At 43.9% G+C, this 27,329-nt stretch overlaps 1 protein-coding gene across 1 annotated transcript in view; it reads left to right on the forward strand.

Annotated features, from left to right (window-relative positions):
- Positions 1–27,329, forward strand: part of LOC132890677 (low-density lipoprotein receptor-related protein 8-like) — a 165,274-nt gene that overhangs the window by 51,428 nt on the left and 86,517 nt on the right. Inside the window, exons 3-4 of the mRNA XM_060927790.1 lie at positions 5,222–5,344; positions 21,246–21,368. Of these exons, the coding sequence (XP_060783773.1) occupies positions 5,222–5,344; positions 21,246–21,368 (246 nt within the window). The remainder of the gene's footprint in view (positions 1–5,221; positions 5,345–21,245; positions 21,369–27,329) is intronic.

The following is a 27,329-nucleotide window of genomic DNA, read 5'->3' on the forward strand; positions in this document are numbered from 1 at the left end:
GGAGAGTGTTGTTCACTTGGTTGGCTGTTGTGAAGGGGTTTCTCTTCACCATGGACATTATTCTGCGATCATCCACCACTGTTGTCTTCTGTGGGCGTCCAGGTCTTTTTGCATTGATGAGTTCACCAGTGCTTTCTTTCTTTCTCAGGATGTACCAAACTGTAGATTTTGCCACTCCTAATATTGTAGCAATTTCTCGGATGGTTTTTTTCTGTTTTCGCAGCTTAAGGATGGCTTGTTTCACCTGCATGGAGAGCTCCTTTGACCGCATGTTTTCTTCACAGCAGAATCTTCCAAATGCAAGCACCACACCTCAAATCAACTCCAGGCCTTTTATCTGCTTAATTGAGAATGACATAATGAAGGAATTGCCCACACCTGCCCATGAAATAGCCTTTGAGTCAATTGTCCAATTACTTCTGGTCCCTTTAAAAACAGGGTGGCACATGTTAAGGAGCTGAAACTCCTAAACCCTTCATCCAATTTTAATGTGGATTCCCTCAAATGAAAGCTGAAAGTCTGGACTTTATGTCCATGTCCATTATATAACTATAACTTGAATATGTTTCAGTAAACAGGTAAAAAAAGAAAATTTGTCAGTGTCCAAATATCTATGGACCTAACTGTAGGCACGCTGGTTCACTGGCAAGCGCACACGCTAATGAATCCGTTCGTAGCATGCACTGTCCAGAGCATGTGCAACGCGCATGAGTTTGACACTGTATGTGTGACGGCGAATTAAAAACGGGCCTCATTTGAAATGACATCGGTGGTAGCACACAAACACGGGACATTTGCAGAGCCTAATCTAGGGCGCGTAATACGCGATAATACGCGTTTTTTATCTGTCTGTCGCACATCCACTTTTTGGGCGCGAGAGTGATATCACGTATCTATTCATTTTGTCGCGCATTTATAAGTAGAGAGCGTGTAGTCGCGTTTTAAGGAATCTTGTGCTTATCAATTTGTCAGCACCCGCTAGCAAGCACTGCGGTAAATGTAGCGTTGTTTACACACCAATCGGAAAATATCGGAAAGGACCGAAGTATTCCGAATGGTTTATTTAGGGGGTAAAACAGTTTTGTGAACTATTATATCATTGGTCACTGAACCGGAAGACAGTGTATCTCAACCAATCGTGTGAAGTGTTTTAAAAATACCCAAAAGCACATGGCATATCGTTCTGTCTCATCCAAACATAACATTCAGAGCCTCCAGGATTTCGCAATTTGCAACATCAACGCAAATTCAACCAATCCCCGCGAATTCAGGGCGGTGTTGCAATTATATCCAATCACCGCAACCTTCCCGCAAATTTGACCAATCGTTGGCGTCGTCTTGCGGTGACGTCAACAAACTACCTTCCGCCTTACTTCCGTCTATACGTTCAAGAGAAGCAGCATGTGCGCAGTGTTGCCAGATTGGGGGGTTTTAAGTGCATTTTGGCGGGTTTTGAACATATTTTGGGCTGGAAAACGTCAGCAGAATCTGGCAACACTGCATGTGCGAGTCACTGTTTATGTAGGCTTAAATTCTGTTACTGAAAGTGTGTTATGTTTACAGTGAAGGACTGTGTGCACTTTATTTTTTTTTTACTTAAAGATTAATGGATGCCAACATTTTTGCCAAAATGGTATTTTATTTTCCATTGTTTCGGCAGCTTCAGCATCATACTGTGAGATTCTGTTCAAATTGTTTTTTTCTTCTATGAAGCCTGAGCCATTTATTTTATTAGTTTATAATTATTGTTTAGTTTAGTCTTCAGGAGAGACTGCCTGCACACAGTACTAGTATTAATAGTGTTTTTTCTTACATGAAAGCTGAGGCATTTATATTATATTTTAAGGGAACTTCATGTTGTGCTGTGAGGTTCTCTGCACTTTAACTTTTGAACCAACAGGTGCATTTGGATAAGTAAAGCCGATTTTTCCGCAGTTTTGTAGTCCTGGTAATCTTACACATTCTACATGATTGCTAGTTTTTTTTTTTAGTAATTTGTTTAATTTTTCTTGTTGAAAGTTCAATTTAGTATTATGTTAATGATATTCTAAAAGTAAAGATTAATAAACTGTTCTGTTTATAGATGTACTCTTGAAAATATCTACCAATGTATTACTTATTTTTCTGTCCCCACTAACTGGAACAAATGAGGGATATTTTTACCCATGTTAATATTTTCTGTTCCCTGTTTCTACAGCTAGTGAGGGATCTGTCCCCTATTTTCAAATTCCTAGATTAGGCTCTGATTTGGATAAGATTAAATAAGATATTATCTTATCTAATAGGCCTGGGGTAATTTAAAAACGAACAACCGTGAAGGCACGTTTTTTGCCAGTATAATTTTGGACACGGACTGTGAGGAGACAGTGCCAGGTGATGACGTTCACTACTGTACTATTGACAGTGTTGCTAGGTTAATGAAACTGAGGATACTTGTATTTCAGAACTGGATTCTAAATCTGCTGGTGGTGGGAAGGGATATCGATTTGTCTCCTTGTTCACTGCCTTTTTTTTTTTTTAGTCGTCATGGTGAGTAGATAACAGCTGCAGTAGCTGCTATACGTATTCTGTTCTCTGAACAGCCTTCCCTGCTTTAATCATGCTACTTCTAATTTTCAGGTTTGATCTAGAACATATGTATATGGACTCTATGCTTTAGTGATGTGGCATTATGTTTATTATTAATAAATATAAATAATTAAGCCTTTTTCTCTCTGCAGGTGCGTTTAATACTAATAAATTATTTATTTCAACAACACAGGTTTAGTTAATAATTCATATTTCACTGGCTGGCATTCCAACTGCATGTGTAGGCTATTAATTACACTAGCATGTTATTATTTTGGATTGCTATACCGTACCAAACGCTCAGTTCAGACAATGAACACCCATAAAATAGCAATGAAAATGGTCATTATCAGCAGTGGTGGTGCAGAACGCACCAGAGAGCATCTAAAAATTGAAAATTTTCTGGGGGAGGCCCCCCTAGACCTAGTCTGGCTAACGCAACTTCAAAGCTCTCCGAGCTATTGGTCTGGCCAAGATATTAAGCCCAACCGTTTCCCAGAGCCCGTGGTTGACCCGCCTCCCTGAAATGCCTCAGTTTGCTACTGGTCGAAGCCAGGAAAGGCTGTGACGAAGCTTAAACCAATCACATCACTCTTTCCTCTGACGTATGTGACGCGACGGGGCTAACTGGTAGATTAAACTCTTACCGAAGCCGGTCGGGAGCAAGGCGAAAACGTCCTTCCTTTCAATAAATACCTCCAGGGCTGCTCTTTGCTCCGTTTTCAATGAGAACTCCATGTTCGTAATGTTTCTAGTGAATGAAGCGCTTCCGGCATAGATTCTGTAAATAGTCTATGGCTTCCGGTCGCAGTTCTACTACGTCAGTGCCTTGAACACGCCTCTACCCAGGGCCGTTGGAGATGCTCAAAGTTGATTGATTCGCGATTTTTCGGGAGCTTGGAAGAGCTGTAGATAGCTTGCCTGGCCAGACTAAGCTCGCGACAGGCCCTCGTGTTGCGTCACGCTTAGGATGGGCGGGCCCAGGCTACCCTAGACCCCCCCAACAGGATGGGACATCTTCACTCCTGCACTCTCCCTCACTGCGCCGGGCCCGGGTACGACACGCATTGCTTCCTCTTTTCCACCCCCTACGTCATTTCTTAACGATACCCCTGCAATTACAGTAGGGTGCTTACACACCTCTGGCGCTTCGGCCCCTAACTAAATACAAAATCCATAGCGTCCGCAGTAATAAAACAAATAAAAAAAGTAATAAAATAATTGAATGAAAAGCACAAACATGAAACTCATTTTTGGATTGAAATAAACGTTTCAAATAAATATCCCCTGATTCATTCAAAGCTCCTGCTGCTGTTTATGATTTCCCTTAATGAAGTAATTTCCTCAGTGAAAGCCTTAAATTCCCAGAGAGACTGAACATCGAATATCCAGTAAGACGTAACAGATAGACCGAATCAACTGCAGTGACATTGCCCTTCATCCTGCTGCTCTGTTTCTGAGGTTAAACTCCAACACCGTGCTAACTGAATACATTTCCTTCATGAGTATAAAGTGATTTTATGAATATGAATGAGCTGGAGAACACACACACACCCGGTTCAGTTCTCCACAGCACCTTGTTATGAACCAGCTGCTTTCCATTATTGAATGGACACCAGAAAAACAAACAGCACGTAAAGGCTTGGAAACAGAAACGGGGCAGAAAGATGGAAAGACTTCGCGATGCATTAATAAAAACAGAATATTATCAGTGAGTAAATAAAGTTGTGTGGTTCAGGTGAGACTTTGGATGATGTGGAATTATCGGGTGAGAGCAGGACAAGGAAAATCAACAGCTCTGTCGTTTCATGTCAAGTTACACACCTGATTCCACATGAAGAAACTTAGGACTAATTACACGTGTAGCATTGACGAGTTCAGCAAACGACTTGCCCTGTTCTTGTACAAGTTGTTCTCCGCACCAGTGGGACCAGTCTGAACTGCTTGTGAGGAAGCAAAAAACAGTAGCCTTCCTGTCAGACGCTTCCTGATTGGGTACTGCAGACGGACAGGGCTGAAATGTTTTCCTGCTAATTAAACGCTCCAGAAGAATTCGGCAGAGACACTGTTCTGCTCAGAGCATTCAGTTTTAGTAATAAACAAGAGGCAGAGAGAGAGAGACAGAGGAAGAGATGGATAGATAGAGTTGGAAAGAGACCGAGACCGAGAGACACACAGATGAAGAGAGAGAGGTAGAAAGAAGGAAATGGACAGATAGAGAGAGAGACAAGCAGAAAGCGAGACAGATGGAGAGAGACAGATGAACAAAGAGACAGGCAGAACAAGAGAGAGACGAGCAGACAGGGAGAGAGAGTGACACAGATACAGACGACGAGAGAGACACAAATTGAGAGGGACAGGCAGAGAAAGTGAGACAGCGAGACAGGCAAAGTGAGTGAGACCGAGACAGGCAAAGAGAGAGTTGGACTTGCAAGGTGAACTCCACTTCCCATAGCAAATAACTCCAAACCATGTCACATGACCAATCACATGCAGTTCTGGTGGATTACATTTCACTGAATCTGAGGATTTGCTCATAGTCCTCAGGAATGAATGCAGAACTGACGTGTGTGTGTGTGTGTGTGTGTAACGTTTATTCTTTTTCTCTTCTCTCTCACTGTGTGCGTGTGTGTGTGTGTGTGTGTGTGTGTAGTGAAGAGCACGTGTGACCCGGCGGAGTTTGCGTGTCAGAACGGACAGTGTGTGTCCAGCCGCTGGCTCTGCGATGGAGAACCCGAGTGTTCAGACGGATCAGACGAGGCCGAGTCCACCTGCAGTAAGCACACCACTTAGTGCACTTCATAACCTAGTGCACTTTATTTGGGGAGTTGTTTAAGACCATCAGTAGATATGTGTGTGTGTGAGAATAAATGTAAATAGAACTCACCCAAATTTAATCCTGCAGCTTTAAATGAGATTTTACAAATTAGTTTATTCAAATTCTGTAGATTTGAGTTTTTTCTTTTACACAATTTCTCGTTTAGCTTCTTTTATTTTATTATTTTTTTTGCGCATCAGAAATGTTATTAAGCTGTATATTATTAGACATTAGATTAATGGTGTACAGTGATACATTTGGAGATTTCACTGATGACGCTGGAGTTCTTCAGTGGCACAAAAAACAGGTCTCAGTTTCCATGGTGATGACCTGCTTCACCTCAGAGACATGGCTCTTCATCTCAGTGTGTTCCCTCTCACCATCAGATGAGTTCTCACACACACATACACACACTCTCTCTCTTTCAGATGGTTATGGTGACTCTTTACAACCACGGTGAGCAGAAAGCCATCTCAACACATCAAACATTGAGGCTGAACATCTCTCTCTCTCTCTCTCAACCAAAAACAGGAACAGTGGGCACAGATTCACCAAAACTGGACAGCTAAAGACTATTGCGTAGTTTTTTTTTTTCACTTTATCTTCAACTTTAACAGAAGCTCTTGACCTGTATCTGTAGCTATGTGATGTAACCCTTCACCTTCACGCTAATATATAGACAACACGTAATAACAGCGATCTGGATGTATTTCACAACTAAAGATTAAATCGAAGTGGACTGCAAGCTGTGCAAGGTGAAAATGTCCACAGGAGGAGATACAGCTTCCTATAATAGAAGTCCTGTGCACAATACTCGAGCTGCTTTGGGGCGATCCTGGCAAGGACTGTGTTGGCCTTCACACAATCTTTGAACCTCTTGCGTGGCCTGCCTTGGTACCACTTGCCTGAGCAAAGTTTGTCATACAGCAGCTGCTTAGGCATCCTGGAATCTTCCATTTGAATGATGTGCCCCACCCATCGTAGCTGGGTTTTTAAAATCATGGCTTCAATGCTGGTTGTCTCAGCTCTGTCGAGGCCCTCCAAGTTTGTGAGTCGGTCCTGCCAGCGGATGTCGAGTATTGACCTCAGGCTGCACATATGGAACTGTTCCAGCTGTTTCAGGTGCCTTTTGTACAGAGTCCATGTCTCACATCTGTATAGGAGACTGGTGAGAATGATGGTCTTGTACACCTTGAGTTTCGTGCACTTCCTGATGTTGTGCTGGTTCAGGACGTGTTCTCAGATGACTGAGAGCTTGGCTCGCTTTGCAGATCCTAGCGTTGACTTCTCTGTCCAGTGTTCCATCACTGGAAATGACGCTGCCAAGGTACTTGAATTCTTCTACTGTCTTCAGCTCTGTTCCTTCCATGGAAATGGTAGGGGGACTAGCAGTGGAAGTGGGGGCAGGTTGTAGCAGGACCTCTGTCTTGCCAAGGCTGATGGTGAGACCAAAAAGACTGAAGGCTTCAGCAAACTTGTTGACGATGAGCTGGAGGTCAGACTCCTTATGCACAATAAGAGTGCAGTCATTAGCAAAGACCTGCGATGACCTGGTGACTTGTCCAGGGTGTACCCTGTCTCTTGCCCATAGTCAGCTGGGATGGGCTCCAGCTTGCCTGCGACCCTGTAGAACAGGATAAACGGCTACAGATAATGGATGGATGGATCATTAGCAAAAAGTGCTTCCAAGATGATCCTCTCCATTATCTTGGTTTTGGAGCTCAAATGACAAAGATCAAAAAGAGATCTGTCGAACCTATACCTCAGGTACACCCCAAGTTCAAGGTCCCTGACAGCATGGTTGAGCACACAGGTGAAGAGATTGAAGAGAACGGGAGCCGGAACACATCCTTGCTTGACGCCATTTGTGATGCTGAACAGCTCTGACACTTCTCCACCAGAGAGTACCAGTCCAGTCATGTCATCATGGAACAGACGGATCAGGTTGACGAAATTGTTTGGACATCCAAACTTTGACAGGATTGTCCAGAGGGCCTCCTTATTGACAGTATCGAACGCCTTAGTTAAGTCTATGAAGACAGCATAGAAGTCCATGTTCTGCTTGATATGTTTCTCTTGAACCTGACAGACTGTGAATATCATGTCAATGGTGCTGCGACCTGGACGGAATTCACACTGTGCTTCTGGCAGGTTTTTCTCCAATATGTTGGTGATCAGGCGGTTGAGAATGACCTGAGCCAAAATCTTCCCAGCAATTGACAGGAGGGAGACACCCCGGTATTTGCCACAGTCAGCTTTGCTGCCCTTATTCTTGAACAGCGAGACAACCATGGCGTCCCTAAAGTTCTTGGGCATGTCCTCCTCCTCCCACATGCTGGTGAGGAGGGCGTGGAAGGCTTTGAGAGCCACCGGACCGACAGACTTGAAGATCTCTGCAGGAATTCCGTCCACCCCAGGGGCTTTACCTGAGCTAGTCTGATTAATTGCCTTCATGACCATATCCATTGTGGGAGGAAGTTCGAGGCTGTTGAGTGTGGGTTGTTTGGGGATCTGGTTCAGGGCAGTGGGAACAACAGTGGAGGGCCTGTTGAGTCAGTTGTTGAAATGTTCTCTCCACCTCAAGTTGATACTGTTCTTCTCCTTCAGCAATGTAGAACTCCTGCCGACAGGAGTGGTGTGGTGCATAGCTTGGCTGGTCCGTAGACTTCCTTGATAGCACTGAAGAACATGTTTGAGTTCTTAGTGTCCGAGTACCTCTGGACTTCTTCAGCCTTTCTCTCCCACCATTCATCCTGCATTCTGTGCAGTGCGGTCTGTGCCTGTCTCTGGAGATGCTTAAAGCGATCACGCTTCGAGGTGGAGGAGCTATCGTTCTGCCACTCAAGGTAGGCCTTCTGCTTTTCCTCCAGAAGGAGTCTAATGCTCTCGTCATTCTCATCAAACCAGTCATGGTGGGCTCGTATTTTTGGTCTGCTGGTGGGCTTTGCTGACTCATTCACCAGAGTTTTGAACTGTTCCTACTTTTGTGTTGTGCTTCCAGTCAGCGGTCCATGGGAGGTCAGCCTGTTGTCCAGGTCATCAGCAAACTCCTGACATCACCTTGTTTGCTTCAGCTTTGCAACATTGAAGACTAGTCTGATGTCTTGCGGCTTCTTGCGTTGTGTCAGGGCAATGTGCAGTGACCAGATGGACCTGACCAAACGGTGGTCAGTCCAGCACTCTGCTCCACGCATGGCCTTGGTGAGCTTCACATCACAGATGTCTCTCCTATGACAGATGGCAAAGTTAATCAGATGCCACTGCTTGGATCTGGGATGCATCTATGTTGCTTTGTACTTGTCCGCCTGCCTGAAGAGTGTGTTGGTGATCGTCAAGTCATTCTCTGCACACAGACTCAAAAGCCTGAGGCCATTGGAGTTCATTTTATCAATGCCGTGACGTCCCAATGCCCCTTTCCAGTTCCTGTGGTCGTTGCCAACTCTGTCATTGAAGTCTCCAAGCAGGAGGAGCTTGTCGTTTAGGGGAGTGGCTTTCACAAGGCGATCTAGGTCACTGTAGAAGCTATTCTTCACTTCATCACTGCTCATCAGGGTGGGCGCATAGGCACAGATGACAGTGGCATGGCATTTGCAATGCTGATATGAAGACTGTGTATGTATAAAATAATATCAGCTGCCTTTTTTTTATGGTCTATCAGATTTATTCCATTCAGTTACTCGTCTTTGACTCGTTCAATATCATGCTAGCTGAATGGAATATATCTGATATACCATTCAACACCAGCCAATATTATTTAAATATGTCACGGTTTTGGTTCTCCATGTCCTGGATGGAGCTTGTATGACAAATACAAGTGGTGTATTTCCTGCTAAAACACTCGTTTCCATATAAAATATAAATATAATTTTGTTCCATGTCATGATTGGGGCTTGGTAGTTAAAGGAGATACGCAGAACCATGGCCTCACTTTTTGTTTATAAATGCCTTGAGACCTCACGAATGGCACAGGAATAGTTTTAAGCGTTAACAATAAATCTAATATAGTAATTTTTACGATTAAAGTGATTTATATAGGTAGCGGTCTGAGTGAATGACCTTGACATCTGTGACGTCACAGCAGGAAGTCTATCGGTCTCATCGCCATTTCCGCTATACTAAAACACAGAGCTGACTGCAGCTCCGATCCTCCATTTTGAGCTAATTTATCACCATGCCATGTAGATACGTTGCTGGCCAGTACAGCAACACGACGGAAGGTGGATTTACGTTGCATTCATGGCCCAAGAATGTTCAAACTGCAAGGATTTGGACGCATTTTGCAAGAAATTCACGGATTGGGTGCCTACGAAGTGGTCTCTCCTCTGCTCTGCACGTTTTACTGAAGACTCGTACGAGACCTCTGATCTGTTGAGGAACGTTGGATATACTAGTGCATCTCAAAAAATTAGAATATTGTGAAAAAGTTCAATATTTTCCATCAGTTATTTAAGAAAGTGAAAATGTTATATATTATAGACTCATTACACATAAACTAAAATGTTTCAAGCATTTTTCTATTTTAATTTTAATCAGTATGGCATACAGTACAAAAACATAAAAAAAACCCATCTCAAAATATTAGAATATTTCATTTCAAGCTTGAGTAAAACAGTATGAACACAGTGTATCTCTTGGTCTAGTTCAGTACACACAACCACAATCATGGGGAAGACTGCTGACTTGACTGTTGTCCAGAAGATGATCACTGATGCCCTCCATAAGGAGGGTAAACCACAAAAAGTCATTGCTGAAAAGGGTGGCTGGAAAAGGTGCACAAGCAACAGGGATGGCCGCAGTCTTAAGAGGATTGTCAAGAAAAGTTGATTCAAGAACTTGGGAGAGCTTCACAAGGAGTGGACTGAGGCTGGTGTCAGTGTATCAAGACCCATCACGAACAGACCTCTTCAAGAAAGGGGATACAACTTTCGCATTCCTAATATCAAGCTACTCCTGAGCCAGAGACAATGTCAGAAGTGTCTTATCTGGGCTAAGGAGAGAAAGAAATGGACTGTTGCTCAGTGGTCCAAAGTCCTCTTTTCAGATGAAAGTACATTTTGCATTTAATTTGGAAATCCCAGTTCTAGAGTCTGGAGGAAGAGTGGAGAGGCACAGAATCCAAGGTGTTTGAAGCCCAGTGTGAAGTTTCCACAGTCTGTGATGATTTGGGGTGCCATGTCATCTGCTGGTGTTGGTCCACTGTATTTTATCAAGTCCAAAGTCAACACAGCATCTACCAGGAGATTTTAGAGCACTTCATGCTTCCATCTGCTGACGAGCTTTTTGGAGATGCTGATTTCCTTTTCCAGCAGGACTTAGCACCTGCCCACAGTGCCAAAACTGCTACCAAATGGTTTGCTGACCATGATATTACTGTGTTTGATTGGCCAGCCAACTTGCCTGACCTGAACCCCATAGAGAATCTATGGGGTATTGTCAAGAGGAAGATGAGAAACACCCGACCCAAAAATACAGATACGCTGAAGGCCACTATCAAAGCAACCTGGGCTTCAATAACACCTCAGCAGTGCCACAGACTGATCACCTCCATGCCACACCGCATTGATACAGTAATTCATGGTAAAGGAGCCCCAACCAAGTATTGAGTGTACAACCCCGATTCCAAAAAAGTTGGGATAAAGTACAAATTGTAAATAAAAATGGAATGCAATAATTTACAAATCTTAAAAACTGATATTGTATTCACAATAGAACATAGACAACATATCAAATGTCAAAAGTGAGACATATTTTGAAATTTCATGCCAAATATTGGCTCATTTGAAATTTCATGACAGCAACACATCTCAAAAAAGTTGGGACAGGGGCAATAAGAGGCTGGAAAAGTTAAAGGTACAAAAAAGGAACAGCTGGAGGACCAAATTGCAACTCATTAGGTCAATTGGCAATAGGTCATTAACATGACTGGGTATAAAAAGAACATCTTGGAGTGGCAGCGGCTCTCAGAAGTAAAGATGGGAAGAGGATCACCAATCCCCCTAATTCTGCACCGACAAATAGTGGAGCAGTATCAGAAAGGAGTTCGACAGTGTAAAATTGCAAAGAGTTTGAACATATCATCATCTACAGTGCATAATATCATCAAAAGATTCAGAGAATCTGGAAGACTCTGTGCATAAGGGTCAAGGCCGGAAAACCGTACCGGGTGCCCATGATCTTCGGGCCCTTAGACGGCACTGCATCACATACAGGCATGCTTCTGTATTGGAAATCACAAAATGGGCTCAGGAATATTTCCAGAGAACATTATCTGTGAACACAATTCACCGTGCCATCCGCCATTGCCAGCTAAAACTCCTATAGTTCAAAGAAGAAGCTGTATCTAAACATGATCCAGAAGCGCAGATGTCTTCTCTGGGCCAAGGCTCATTTAAAATGGACTGTGGCAAAGTGGAAAACTGTTCTGTGGTCAGACGAATCAAAATTTGAAGTTCTTTATGGAAATCAGGGACGCCGTGTCATTCGGACTAAAGAGGAGAAGGACGACCCGAGTTGTTATCGGCGCTCAGTTCAGAAGCCTGCATCTCTGATGGTATGGGGTTGCATTAGTACGTGTGGCATGGGCAGCTTACACATCTGGAAAGACACCATCAATGCTGAAAGGTATATCCAGGTTCTAGAGCAACATATGCTCCCATCCAGACGACGTCTCTTTCAGGGAAGACCTTGCATTTTCCAACATGACAATGCCAAACCACATACTGCATCAATTACAGCATCATGGCTGCGTAGAAGAAGGGTCCGGGTACTGAACTGGCCAGCCTGCAGTCCAGATCTTTCACCCATAGAAAACATTTGGCGCATCATAAAACGGAAGATATACGACAAAAAAGACCTAAGACAGTTGAGCAACTAGAATCCTACATTAGACAAGAATGGGTTAACATTCCTATCCCTAAACTTGAGCAACTTGTCTCCTCAGTCCCCAGACGTTTACAGACTGTTGTAAAGAGAAAAGGGGATGTCTCACAGTGGGAAACATGGCCTTGTCCCAACTTTTTTGAGATGTGTTGTTGTCATGAAATTTAAAATCACCTAATTTTTCTCTTTAAATGATACATTTTCTCAGTTTAAACATTTGATATGTCATCTATGTTCTATTCTGAATAAAATATGGAATTTTGAAACTTCCACATCATTGCATTCCGTTTTTATTCACAATTTGTACTTTGTCCCAACTTTTTTGGAATCGGGGTTGGAGATGGGTCCTGGCAGATAGCTACCTATGTCTTTGCAGACATGTAGCCCTTGTTTTCAATAATAAACGGTTATCGCAGAACCGAAATTAAATGTTTGTATGGCTCGCATTTTGGACTCAGTTCTTATTTGGAACTGCGTTTTGCTTCCCAACCCCAGATACAACTGTATAGAAAAGCTTTTCTGAAGTGGAACAAAACCTGCTCTCATCTTGATTGAAGCTAACTAATGTAGCTAGCTAGAAAACATGCCTCGTAGTGTAAGGACATGAACACACACCTGTACACTTCTCCTCATAGGGAAAAATAAACAGTGCTGAATAAAAAGGTTCAGTGACGTTGCTGATTTATTAATAATCAGCTGCTTATTCATTTCAAAATCCGTATTGACGAGCCGTAGACAAAAACAGGCGTCTGAGTAAGATGGCGTCTGGTATACAGGGGGGTCAGCCGAGACCGTGGATGGTGCTGAAGGTGAGATGTTTTTATTACGAGCTAAAAAAAGCTGCAGCAGTCCGTGTCAGCATGTCCCTGTGTTCGTGCTCGAGCTCTCTGACTCAGTAAACACACACAACCGCTCTGCTGTGTGTTCAGAGACCCGTCAGCGCTGATCCGATTCAGCGCTCTCCACACTCGGGGCCGAGGTTTAAATTCCTCTGTCGTGTTCACTAACTCATACGGACACGTCTCCTCCTCCCACGCTGTCGTCCTCTCCAGCTCACTGCACCGTTCCTGTTTATGCTCTGTGTGCTGTCGATTCACAGAAAAAAATCTTATCTACTGTTACAGTTCAGTTTATTTATCGCCAGCTCTGTGTCTGTATGATTATCATATGATACACAACATTAGCACAGAAAATAGAAATATAAACCACTACAGGCAAAACAGACGTGTTACATAAAACAGCTACCGTACTACACTTCTACAAAATAACTGGAAATGATTTTTTTTTAAAAAACAATAGTTTATTTCTAAAAATACCGGTGGTGGGGCGTTATCGGCGTTAACGTGCTGCGATAATGTGAGACTCTCATCAGGCGATATAAAAAATATCGCCGTTAATCTATTCTCAAAGTTGGGCTGGGAGCTGGGTCTATACTAAGCAAACTATGATGACTTTCACCTTGATATTTTAGCGCGGATGTATACCTAGCCGAATTGCACCGTAGGGGGCGAGAACGAGTTTTCGAACCTGTATGCTACTGTGAATTACCCGAACTACCACAACGAACGTGACGTGCTAACATGGATGCAGCTCTGAAGCCACCGGGTTTGCTTCAGGGAAAATTCAGACCCCGTCCACACGTAGCCGGGTATCTGCTAAATCGAAGATATTTTTCTACGTTTTGGCCTGTCATCCACATGAAAACACATCAAAAACGAATATTTAAAAAAAACTCCGGGCAAAGTGAAGATTTTTGAAAACTCCGTGTATGCCTTTTCGTGTAGACAGAGATAACCGGAGTTTTGCGTTTTAGAACGTCACAATCTGCGCCAAAAAAATGACAACAAATCTGCCCTGACGTCAAACGTGCGACCTTTGTTTACTGCAGAAGCCAGATTAAGCATGGACAAAGAGTAATGGATCGGAGTAGTGCCTTGAAAGCGTTAATTACAACCCTGATTCCAAAAAAGTTGGGACAAAGTACAAATTGTAAATAAAAACGGAATGCAATGATGTGGAAGTTTGCAATGATGTGGAGACATCCCCTTTTCTCTTTACAACAGTCTGTAAACGTCTGGGGACTGAGGAGACAAGTTGCTCAAGTTTAGGGATAGGAATGTTAACCCATTCTTGTCTAATGTAGGATTCTAGTTGCTCAACTGTCTTAGGTCTTTTTTGTCGTATCTTCCGTTTTATGATGCGCCAAATGTTTTCTATGGGTGAAAGATCTGGACTGCAGGCTGGCCAGTTCAGTACCCGGACCCTTCTTCTACACAGCCATGATGCTGTAATTGATGCAGTATGTGGTTTGGCATTGTCATGTTGGAAAATGCAAGGTCTTCCCTGAAAGAGACGTCGTCTGGATGGGAGCATATGTTGCTCTAGAACCTGGATATACCTTTCAGCACTGATGGTGTCTTTCCAGATGTGTAAGCTGCCCATGCCACACGCACTAATGCAACCCCATACCATCAGAGATGCAGGCTTCTGAACTGAGCGCTGATAACAACTCGGGTCGTCCTTCTCCTCTTTAGTCCGAATGACACGGCGTCCCTGATTTCCATAAAGAACTTCAAATTTTGATTCGTCTGACCACAGAACAGTTTTCCACTTTGCCACAGTCCATTTTAAACGAGCCTTGGCCCAGAGAAGACGTCTGCGCTTCTGGATCATGTTTAGATGCGGCTTCTTCTTTGAGCTATAGAGTTTTAGCTGGCAACGGCGGATGGCACGGTGAATTGTGTTCACAGATAATGTTCTCTGGAAATATTCCTGAGCCCATTTTGTGATTTCCAATACAGAAGCATGCCTGTATGTGATGCAGTGCCGTCTAAGGGCCCGAAGATCACGGGCACCCGGTATGGCTTTCCGGCCTTGACCCTTACGCACAGAGATTCTTCCAGATTCTCTGAATCTTTTGATGATGATATGCACTGTAGATGATGATATGTTCAAACTCTTTGCAATTTTACACTGTCGAACTCCTTTCTGATATTGCTCCACTATTTGTCGGCGCAGAATTAGGGGGATTGGTGATCCTCTTCCCATCTTTACTTCTGAGAGCCGCTGCCACTCCAAGATGCTCTTTTTATACCCAGTCATGTTAATGACCTATTGCCAATTGACCTAATGAGTTGCAATTTGGTCCTCCAGCTGTTCCTTTTTTGTCCCTTTAACTTTTCCAGCCTCTTATTGCCCCTGTCCCAACTTTTTTGAGATGTGCTGCTGTCATGAAATTTCAAAATGTCTCACTTTCGACATTTGATATGTTGTCTATGTTCTATTGTGAATACAATATCAGTTTTTGAGATTTGTAAATTATTGCATTCCGTTTTTATTTACAATTTGTACTTTGTCCCAACTTTTTTGGAATCGGGGTTGTATTGCGCAGGTGCTATTTACATGTTTAATTTTAGAAGCCCAACTACTGCTCCAAAAACAGGGTCAATATGTCCACATATTTGCTTTGACAAGATTCCCAGTCAACGTTTTCTTGCGTCTTTTGACGTTTATACTCCAAAATTGTGTTTAGAAGCAATTCTGTCTCCGAGTCTGTCCAGACGAACGAGCTTGGCGCCGTGTTTTATGTTTAGGCAGAAGTGACGCCAACAGAGGGCTATTCTGATGTGATTAGGGGGTAGGATTTGGGGAAATAATGCCATCTACAGGTTTGGAATGCTTATGAATGTGATTGAAAACGCAGATGTTCGGTTATGTGTGGAAGGGATTTTTTTCGAAGACGAGGTGGTGTGGATGAAACATTTTTATAAACGGAGGGGGGGAAAATGTTCGGTTTTAAAAATACCCGGCTACGTGTGTACATGACCTCATTTTTAAGAAGCTTCCCAATGGAGACATCGACAAGACTAAGGTTGTTTGCACCTTATGCAATGCGGAATTAGTTTACTGTAGGAGTTCTGCCAGTCTCAAGTACCACCTCAACGCAAAGCATCCCTTAGCTAATGCTGCTGATGCCGGATCAAGCACTGAAACGCTGGGGAAGAGTCGCCGTCAAACTACTTTGTTTGAGTGCAACCGAGGCAAGCCCGTCAGCGCAGCTCTATCAGACAAGCTAACTAATCTTCTCGCTCAGTGGATTGCCACTAGCTGCCGGCCCATCAGCGTGGTTGAGGATGATGGGCTCGAGCTTGTTCTCCAGGCGGCCACAGGTGACCCAACTTACAAACTACCTGCGAGGCGAACTATCATTTAGGAGAATACATGACCAGTACGCCGCAGAGAAAGCCGCAAAGGATGAGAAGATGGTAGAGGCGAGGCGAGGTGTGTAGCACTGACCGGGGACCACTGGACATCTGTCAACAACGATAAGTACCTCGGCGTTACTGTGCACCTCATCGATGCTAGCTGGGAATTTCACTCCTTCGCTTTAGGTAGTCATTTTAAATTACACAATTTAAAATTACTTAGCATGTAATTACCACGACATCACGAATTACCAACACGTTACGTTTGCTTCTTGACGATTGCTAATTGTTTACTACTGAATAAACAGTTTGTTAACACAAGTACATCTTATGGAACATGATTTTTTCATCACCAAGTATCAAAGTATAACAGCTTTCTCAAGCAGTCAGTGATGCGTTTTGGAAACAGGAGATGAGCCCCTGGTTTAATGCGCCCCCTATCTTCAGAAACCTCTTCTCAAGGACTTACTTTAAAGCTAGCCGCACACTACGCCGATTTTCAGCGTACCGAGCCAACTGAAGTCGCGAGTCAGGCGTAAAGACTAGTTTTCGATGGTACCGACTCATCTCACAGCCGATTCGAAAAACTAATCGGGAGCCAGACTGATCGGCGAGAGTCGCTAGCAATAGCCAATCATATCTTTCGCTTATAACACGTGACATCATTAAACACAATTTCTAGCGCGAGAAATGCGTGTTGGTAGCACCTAATGCAGGTATATACTGTAATTCCATAGACTGAAGCTTTATCCATAGACACAGTGGGCTGGAAAGCCACTCTGCTCAAGTTGTGTGGCTGAATTCCAAATCGCTTTAACTCCCCTATATAAGTGCACTATTTAAGGTTGGGAATAATAGCTCATGCAGCCTAGATAGTGCGCTACATATTCCGTGTTGTGTCATTTGTAATTCAGCCTGTAGCATCTTCAAGTGTTGGATTTAACAGTAACTATATCCAATAGCCAATCACAAAGCTATTAAGTTGTCACGTGATATTTAGCGGAATGTTTGTTATGATGCTTAGTTCGCATAATCTCGTTTGGTGTCGCTTCAATCGCGACTGCACTCGTCAACAGTCGTGAGTTAGTCAGGGATATGTGCGTGCCCTGTCGGGAGTCGGCTCTGAAATGGGTCGGTTCGGTACCGCGTGGGTCGGCGTAGTGTGCGGCTAGCTTTAGTCATTACTTACCGTAGTTAGCGCACATATTCTGAATAAGCCATTTTAATCTAGATTAGTCTAGATTAAAAAAATTAATCTATGCCCACCACTAAAAAATACATTTAAATTTTTTAATTTGAACCGAGCGTTTAATAATTTTGAGCCATTTTAATTAATATGTTTGCATATAAATAGTCAAACTTTTCTTCTTTTTCTTCTTGTTTATCACAGTTTTTTAAAACTTAAAATGAACTATGAGCAGGCCTGTGTATCGCAAGATACATGGTGTGTAGAAATGACTTCAAGATCCGCAGTCTGATATATTTTATATCCGTCAAATCTCTCGCTCCGCTTCGGTTTTTATGCCTCCGCCACCGTAAGGTTCAGGACGCGTTATGTTTTCGGGTTGTCCGTGCGTGCGTCCGTCCCGAAACCTTGTGAACGCGATATCTCAAAGGCGAATGAAAGGAATTTCACCAAGCTTTCACCGTTTGTGCATTTGGGGACGAGGATAAACTGATTAGATTTTGAGATCAAAAGGAGGTCAAGGTCACTGTGAGGTCAGATGTCTGTCCGAGAACCTTGTGAACACAATATCTCCAAGGCTGATACAAGTAATTTCACCAGGTCACGATTACTGTGAGGTCAAACGTCCATCCCCAAATCACAACTTAATAAGGCGTGTAGTCTACCGGGCGGAGGCGTCGAGTTCTATCTAGTTCGTCTCGTCTCGTCTCGTCTTCTTCCGCTTATCCAGGACCGGGTCGCGGAGGCAGCAGTCTAAGCATGGAAGCCCAAACTTCCCTTTCCCCAGACACCTCGGCCAGCTCCTCGGGAAGAACACCGAGGCGTTCCCAGGCCAGCCGAGAGACATAGTCCCTCCAGCGTGTCCTGGGTCTTCCCCGGGGCCTCCTCCCGGGGGGACATGCCTGGAACACCTCCCCAGGGAGGCGTCCAGGAGGCATCCGAAAAAGATGCCCGAGCCACCTCAGCTGGTTCCTCTCGATGTGGAGGAGCAGCGGCTCTACTCTGAGCTCCTCCCGAGTGACTGTGCTTCTCACCCTATCTCTAAGGGAGCGCCCAGCCACCCTGCGAAGGAAACTCATTTCAGCCGCTTGTATCCGCGATCTTGTTCTTTCTGTCATTACCCAAAGCTCATGACCATAGGTGAGAGTCGGAACGTAGATCGACTGGTAAATTGAGAGCTTCGCCTTTTGGCTCAGCTCCTTCTTCACCACGACGGACCGGTAAAGCGACCGCATCACTGCGGAGGCTGCACCGATCCGCCTGTCGATCTCACGCTCCATCCTTCCCTCACTCGTGAACAAGATCCCGAGATACTTAAACTCCTCCACTTGAGGCAGGACTTCTCCACCAACCTGGAGAGGGCAAGCCACCCTTTTCCGGTCGAGAACCATGGCCTCGGACTTGGAGGTGCTGATTCTCATCCCAGCCGCTTCACACTCGACTGCAAACCGCCCCAGTGCATGCTGAAGGTCCTGGTTTGAAGAAGCCAACAGGACAACATCATCCGCAAAAAGCAGAGATGAAATCCTGTGGTTCCCAAACAGGATTCCTTCCGGCCCCTGGCTGCGCCTAGAAATTCTGTCCATAAAAATTATGAACAGAACCGGTGACAACGGGCAGCCCTGACGGAGTCCAACATGCACTGGGAACAGGTCTGACTTACTGCCGGCAATGCGAACCAGACTCCTGCTCTGTTCATACAGGGACCGGACAGCCCTTAGCAAAGAGCCCCGAACCCCATACTCCCGAAGCACCCCCCACAGAATACCACGGGGGACACGGTCGAATGCCTTCTCCAGATCCACAAAGCACATGTGGACTGGTTGGGCAAACTCCCATGAACCCTCGAGCACCCTATGAAGGGTATAGAGCTGGTCCAGTGTTCCGCGACCAGGACGAAAACCGCATTGTTCCTCCTGGATCTGAGGTTCGACTATTGGTCGAATTCTCCTCTCCAGTACCCTGGAGTAAACTTTCCCTGGGAGGCTGAGAAGTGTGATTCCCCTGTAATTGGAGCACACTCTCCGGTCCCCTTTCTTAAAAAGAGGGACCACCACCCCAGTCTGCCACTCCAGAGGCACTGTCCCCGACCGCCACGCGATGTTGCAGAGGCGTGTCAACCAAGACAGCCCCACAACATCCAGAGACTTGAGATACTCAGGGCGGATCTCATCCACCCCCGGTGCCTTGCCACCGAGGAGCTTGCAAACTACCTCAGTGACTTCGGCTTGGGTAATGGACGAGTCCACCTCTGAGTCATCAGCCTCAGTCTCCTCAGTGGAAGACATGACGGTGGGATTGAGGAGATCCTCAAAGTATTCCTTCCACCGCCCGACAATGTCCCCAGTCGAGGTCAACAGCTCCCCACCCGCACTGTAAACAGTGTAGGCAGAGTACTGCTTCCCCCTCCTGAGGCGCCGGACGGTCTGCCAGAATTTCTTCGAAGCCGACCGATAGTCCTTCTCCATGGCCTCCCCGAACTCCTCCCAGTTCCGAGTTTTTGCCTCCGCAACTGCCCGAGCTGCAGCGCGCCTGGCCTGCCGATACCCGTCGGCTGCCTCAGGAGTCCCGGAGGTCAACATGGCCCGATAGGACTCCTTCTTCAGCTTGACGGCATCCCTTACTTCCGGTGTCCACCACCGGGTTCGGGGATTGCCGCCACGACAGGCACCGGAGACCTTGCGGCCACAGCTCCGAACAGCTGCATCCACAATGGAGGTAGAGAACATGGTCCACTCAGACTCAATGTCCCCCGCCTCCCTCGGAAGCTGGGAAAAGCTCTCCCGGAGGTGGGAGTTAAAGACCTCCCCAACAGAGTGCTCGGCCAGACGTTCCCAGCAGACCCTCACCATACGTTTGGGCCTGCCAGGTCTGTCCAGCTTCCTCCTCCGCCAGCGGATCCAACTCACCACCAGGTGGTGATCAGTTGACAACTCAGCCCCTCTCTTCACCCGAGTGTCCAAGACATAGGGTCGGAGATCAGATGACACGACTACAAAGTCGATCATCGACCTCCGACCTAAGGTGTCCTGGTGCCACGTGCACTTATGGACACCCCTATGCTCGAACATGGTGTTCGTTATGGACAAACTGTGACTAGCACAGAAGTCCAATAACAAAACACCACTCGGGTTCAGATCGGGGAGGCCGTTCCTCCCAACCACGCCCCTCCAGGTGTCACTGTCATCGCCCACGTGAGCATTGAAGTCCCCCAGTAGCACAATGGAGTCCCCAGTCTGAGCACCCCTCAGTACCTCTCCCAGGGACTCCAAGAAGGCCGGATACTCTATACTGCTATTTGGCCCGTAGGCACAAACAACAGCAAGAGCCCTCTCCCCAATCCGAAGGCGCAGAGAGGCGACCCTCTCGTTCACTGGGGTAAACTCCAACACATGGCGGCTGAGCTGGGGAGCTATCTATCTAGTTGTTTTATAAAAATTGTTCTCTTCTTCTTCTGCTTCTTCTTATTATTATTAAGCCTTTTTCCTGAGCTATAAAGAAAAGATGGCGTGTAAGGGCGTAGTTGTGTGTGTTTCAGACAGATGATGCTGCGTATTAAACATTCGAGTGTCTCCTCTTTCCTCCTCAGCGGTGAGACAGACGTGTCCTCCAGACAAGTTCGACTGCAGAGGGACCTGTGTGTCTCCAGCGTGGAGGTGTGACGGAGAGAAAGACTGCGAAAGTGGAGCAGATGAAGAAGACTGTGCTGCCGGTGAGAGTCTGTCTTTGTTTCTTTGTGTCTCTGTCTTACTGTCTGTCTTTGTTTCTGTCTGTCTGTCTCTCTCCCTCCTCATGATTTTATGACAAACACAAGATTAGAAATATCAGTGATCTCGGACATTTCACGCTCAGTGGTGGCTGATGGTAAATGTTTTGGGGGCGCAGTGAATGATCTCTATCACTAATGTATAATTTAATAGTTTATATCAGGGGTTTTCAAAGTGTGGGAGAGTCCGCCCCCTCTCAGAGAGCAAATAAACAACAGCGCCCCCCCTCACAATTTTTGTTGTTGCTATACTTAATGTTCCATTCGTATTTTTTAAAAAAATGGTTGTTGTACACCTTTTTATTTTTTTCTTTTACACATTTTAAACATCTGTGCTTTTAAAACATCTTGTTTTACACATTTTAAACATCTCATAGCATCATTAGCTAGCACCTCTTGGCAGACAACACACTGTGGCAGTGGAGCATCTTCAGATCCAGTCCATGAAAATCCAAACTTTAAATAATCGTGGTCATACTTCCTTCTTTTTCAGTCCCCCCAGGATTCCGTGGGCCTTTTTTGTGATTGTTGTGGGGGGTTTCCAAAATATTTCATTGAAAGTTGCGGTGTTTTTTAGGTCTTTGTTGCGATTACATTGCGGGAGGAAGTGAAAGTTGCGAGAAATTGTTACGATTTTCTCTTTTTGTGATTAAAATTGAGTGATATGTTAAATATGAAGTTATTACCGAAAAACTATTGATTAAAAAAAAAAAGACACTGAGAAATGGTCCTATAAACAACTTTACCAATATAAAAGATTACCAGGACTACAAAAACGCAGAAAAATCGGCTTTACTTATCCAAATGCACCTGTTGGTTCAAAAGTTAAAGTGCAGAGAACCTCACAGCACAACATGAAGTTCCCTTAAAATATAATATAAACGCCTCAGCTTTCATGTAAGAAAAAAAACTATTAATACTAGTACTGTGTGCAGGCAGTCTCTCCTGAAGACTAAACTAAACAATAATTATAAACTAATAAAATAAATGGCTCAGGCTTCATAGAAGAAAAAACAATTTGAACAGAATCTCACAGTATGATGCTGAAGCTGCCTAAACAATGGAAAATAAAATACCATTTTGGCAAAAATGTTGGCATCCGTTAATTTCTTGTATTAAGTAAAAAAATAATGTAAAGTGCGCACAGTCCTTCACTGTAAACATCACACACTTTCAGTAACAGAATTTAAGCCTACAGAAACACTGACTCGCACATGCTGCTTCTCTTGAACGTGTACACGGAAGTAAGGCGGAAGGTAGTTTGTCGACGTCACCTCAAGACGACGCCAATGATTGGTCAAATTTGCAGGAAGGTTGCGGTGATTGGATATAATTGCAACACCGCCCTGAATTCGCGGGGATTGGTTGAATTTGCATTGAAGTTGCAAACATCGCGAAATCCTGGAGGCTCTGGTTTTTTGCTTGGCCCAGACTCTGTCTCCTCACTCACTGTAGCTTTAGGTACTAAAAATCGAGCCATTTTGTCTCTGGTAAAGGCTAGCTGAAGTTCGCCAAATGTCCGCAATAGTAACTTATTCTGGTTTATGTTTCCTCACGCTGCGCCCCCCCGAAGAACTCTGGCGCCCCCCAGGGGAGGCGCGCCCCACACTTTGAAAAGCCCTGGTTTATATAAAACTTACCAATTCAGTCTGAACTGCTGCTCGTCTGAATCACAAACACGGTACACAGAAATGTCGCAACCCTTTAATTCAAACCAACAAGCCACGAAACTTACATTTTTGTGATCTGTCCTCTTGTCTGATTTGTTCTTTGATTAGACGGCGGGTGCTCAGTCGATCGACTTTCAATCTCTTTTCCAAAGAAAAATAACGGCTGAGTAAATAATCCACTTTGTCAGCATTCATTCCACCTGTGACTGAGTCTGAAACGCACCTCGAACATGTTTAAATTCATTTTAATTATTATTATTAGTTAATTAGTAGTAAAATTAGTTGTTTATATCAGACCCAAGATGCAGACTGTGCAAACTGAAACAGTCCAGCACATAGTAGCAGGGTGTAAGATGCTGATCGGATCAGCGTACATGGAGAGGCACAACCAAGTGGCTGGGATAGTATACAGGAACATCTGCAACCAGTATGGAATAGAAGTACCCAAGTCCCAATGGGCCATACCACAGAAGGTGGCTGAGAACAACAGGGCCAAGGTTCTGTGGGACTTCAGCTTCCAGACTGACAAACAGATCCTGGCTAACCAACCGGACATAGTGGTGGCGGACAAAGAGCAGAAGAGGGTGGTGGTGATAGATGTGGCGATCCCAGCTGACGCCAACATCAGGAAGAAGGAACATGAGAAACTTGAGAAGTATCAAGGGTTGAAAGAGCAGCTGGAACGGAGGTGGAAGGTCAAGGGTTGCGTGGTCCCCGTGGTAGTGGGGGCACTTGGGGCAGTAACCCCCAAACTGGGAGAGTGGCTCCAGCAGTCCTAGGAACATCGAAGATACTGCGCAGAACCCTCAAACTCCCAGGCCTCTGGTAGAGGACCCGAGCTTGAGGATGACATGGATACCCCCCCACCGGGGGTGAGAAGGATATATATATATATATATATATATATATATATATATATATATATATATATATATAAATAAATAAATTTTTTTCTTTTTTCTATGATTATGGTTATTTATTTTGTTTGGTTTTGTTTTGATTTTACTGTTCACACATGTTAGAAATAAAAATTTCAATTTCACCTACTGGTGGTGTATTACACAAACGCCATCAAAATGGGCTGGAACATATTCTCACATTGGCGCTCCAAACTCCGTGGGCGTGTCATGCTGTGTGCTCATCACTGACTGGCTGCATGAATCTACAGCCCTGGGGTCATTACCGTTAGCTCAGTTAGCCCACAGCCTCCTCTGTAAAACGATATTTAACCGCAGATGAGATGATGTGGATGATCGAAACGTGAAATATAGCGGGATTAGCCCTGCTAGCCCACTGATATGAGCCGCCCCGGTCAAGCTCCTCCTGCCCCAGCTGGCCGATGTGACGATATTATATCAATATTGTGATATGTTGTGTCACAATACACTTTTCTTAGACACTGTAGATTTCATGACAGTTAATGATGTTGTTTTTTATTACAGTTTTTGAATGTTTACCATTTTTATTTATTTAAATTGTAAACGTATTTCCTATTCATTTAATAATAATATTACTGTGTTTATTATTTCCCTTTAAACATTTTTATTAAATATTTATCTTTTTTAAAATAATTTTTGTGGGGATTATCTATCTATCTATCTATCTATCTATCTATCTATCTATCTATCTATCTATCTATCTATCTGCATCCAACATCATCGATTTAATTCTGATTTACAAAATCATCACACAGCTGGATGACAAGCAGAAATGTAAGCAATTCCTTTTGCATATCTTTTAAATATACTCTAAATTCAGCGCAGAAACCAGGAAGACAACACGTCTGATGTTAATGTACCACTCTGATGCTGGGAAACACTTAATAGCAGCAAATTAATCAAAGATAGATAGAGAGAAGCTCCGTGTCCTTGACTCCTTAGCTGAAGGTCGGTGATAAACAGGGTTAATGTAGGAGGAGGTATTCAGGGTTTTCCTACCAAAATGGTGGCGTCCCCTTGTCCTACTTTTCAGAGGAAGTGCCACATTCCTCTGTCTCTCATGCACTTTGCTTTCTTTCCCCCATTATACTGCTGAGCTGCCATCTCCTCCATTTCTCTCTCATAAAAATTTATCGAGAACATTTCATATGCTGAAATGTAGCTCAGTGTTTCAAACGGGGAAAAAAAATGCAGATAAACAGTAGCAAAAAGAAAGAAGCAGAAAATATAGAAAAAATATAATAGAAATTAATTTCTAGAATAAATCATTCTAAAAATAAATGAGTAAGATAAAATGTTAAGAATGAATTGGGTAAATCAGGGAAACGTTACAGCTAAAATTAAATATTTAATACAAATAATTTAAAAAATGAATAAAAGGAATAGTTAAGTAGAATAACAGCATGTTTAATGCAAAGTAAATAAACACATTTTTGCCTTTCTCTGTGTACTAATAACTTTAGTGAAAAATTACTGGTACATAAAAGGGCGTTATGAAAGCTGTTAAAATAACACAAAGTTAATAGTTATGCAGATTTCCCTGATATTGGTTAAAGAAGCAAATTCCCACTCTTTTACAACCCCGATTCCAAAAAAGTTGGGATAAAGTACAAATTGTAAATAAAAACGGAATGCAATAATTTACAAATCTCAAAAACTGATATTGTATTCACAATAGAACATAGACAACATATCAAATGTCGAAAGTGAGACATTTCGAAATTTCATGACAGCAACACATCTCAAAAAAGTTGGGACAGGGGCAATAAGAGGCTGGAAAAGTTAAAGGGACAAAAAAGGAACAGCTGGAGGACCAAATTGCAACTCATTAGGTCAATTGGCAATAGGTCATTAACATGACTGGGTATAAAAAGAGCATCTTGGAGTGGCAGCGGCTCTCAGAAGTAAAGATGGGAAGAGGATCACCAATCCCCCTAATTCTGCGCCGACAAATAGTGGAGCAATATCAGAAAGGAGTTCGACAGTGTAAAATTGCAAAGAGTTTGAACATATCATCATCTACAGTGCATAATATCATCAAAAGATTCAGAGAATCTGGAAGAATCTCTGTGCGTAAGGGTCAAGGCCGGAAAACCATACCGGGTGCCCGTGATCTTCGGGCCCTTAGACGGCACTGCATCACATACAGGCATGCTTCTGTATTGGAAATCACAAAATGGGCTCAGGAATATTTCCAGAGAACATTATCTGTGAACACAATTCACCGTGCCATCCGCCGTTGCCAGCTAAAACTCTATAGTTCAAAGAAGAAGCCGTATCTAAACACGATCCAGAAGCGCAGATGTCTTCTCTGGGCCAAGGCTCATTTAAAATGGACTGTGGCAAAGTGGAAAACTGTTCTGTGGTCAGACGAATCAAAATTTGAAGTTCTTTATGGAAATCAGGGACACCGTGTCATTCGGACTAAAGAGGAGAAGGACGACCCGAGTTGTTATCGGCGCTCAGTTCAGAAGCCTGCATCTCTGATGGTATGGGGTTGCATTAGTGCGTGTGGCATGGGCAGCTTACACATCTGGAAAGACACCATCAATGCTGAAAGGTATATCCAGGTTCTAGAGCAACATATGCTCCCATCCAGACGACGTCTCTTTCAGGGAAGACCTTGCATTTTCCAACATGACAATGCCAAACCACATACTGCATCAATTACAGCATCATGGCTGCGTAGAAGAAGGGTCCGGGTACTGAACTGGCCAGCCTGCAGTCCAGATCTTTCACCCATAGAAAACATTTGGCGCATCATAAAACGGAAGATACGACAAAAAAGACCTAAGACAGTTGAGCAACTAGAATCCTACATTAGACAAGAATGGGTTAACATTCCTATCCCTAAACTTGAGCAACTTGTCTCCTCAGTCCCCAGACGTTTACAGACTGTTGTAAAGAGAAAAGGGGATGTCTCACAGTGGGAAACATGGCCTTGTCCCAACTTTTTTGAGATGTGTTGTTGTCATGAAATTTAAAATCACCTAATTTTTCTCTTTAAATGATACATTTTCTCAGTTTAAACATTTGATATGTCATCTATGTTCTATTCTGAATAAAATATGGAATTTTGAAACTTCCACATCATTGCATTCCGTTTTTATTCACAATTTGTACTTTGTCCCAACTTTTTTGGAATCGGGGTTGTAAATTAAACTGTCAGGTTCATCAGACCAGATTTCTATGCCATACCACACAGCAAGCGGTCTGGAAGCTTTGTGCCTTTTTTTCTCCTTTTTGTCCTCCTCCATCCCTCACCGTCATGGTCTTATTGACCTCACTAAAGCAGCCGA

This window comes from Neoarius graeffei, chromosome 1 (genome assembly GCF_027579695.1).
Source record: "Neoarius graeffei isolate fNeoGra1 chromosome 1, fNeoGra1.pri, whole genome shotgun sequence".
In the NCBI taxonomy this organism is placed as follows: Eukaryota; Metazoa; Chordata; class Actinopteri; order Siluriformes; family Ariidae; genus Neoarius; species Neoarius graeffei.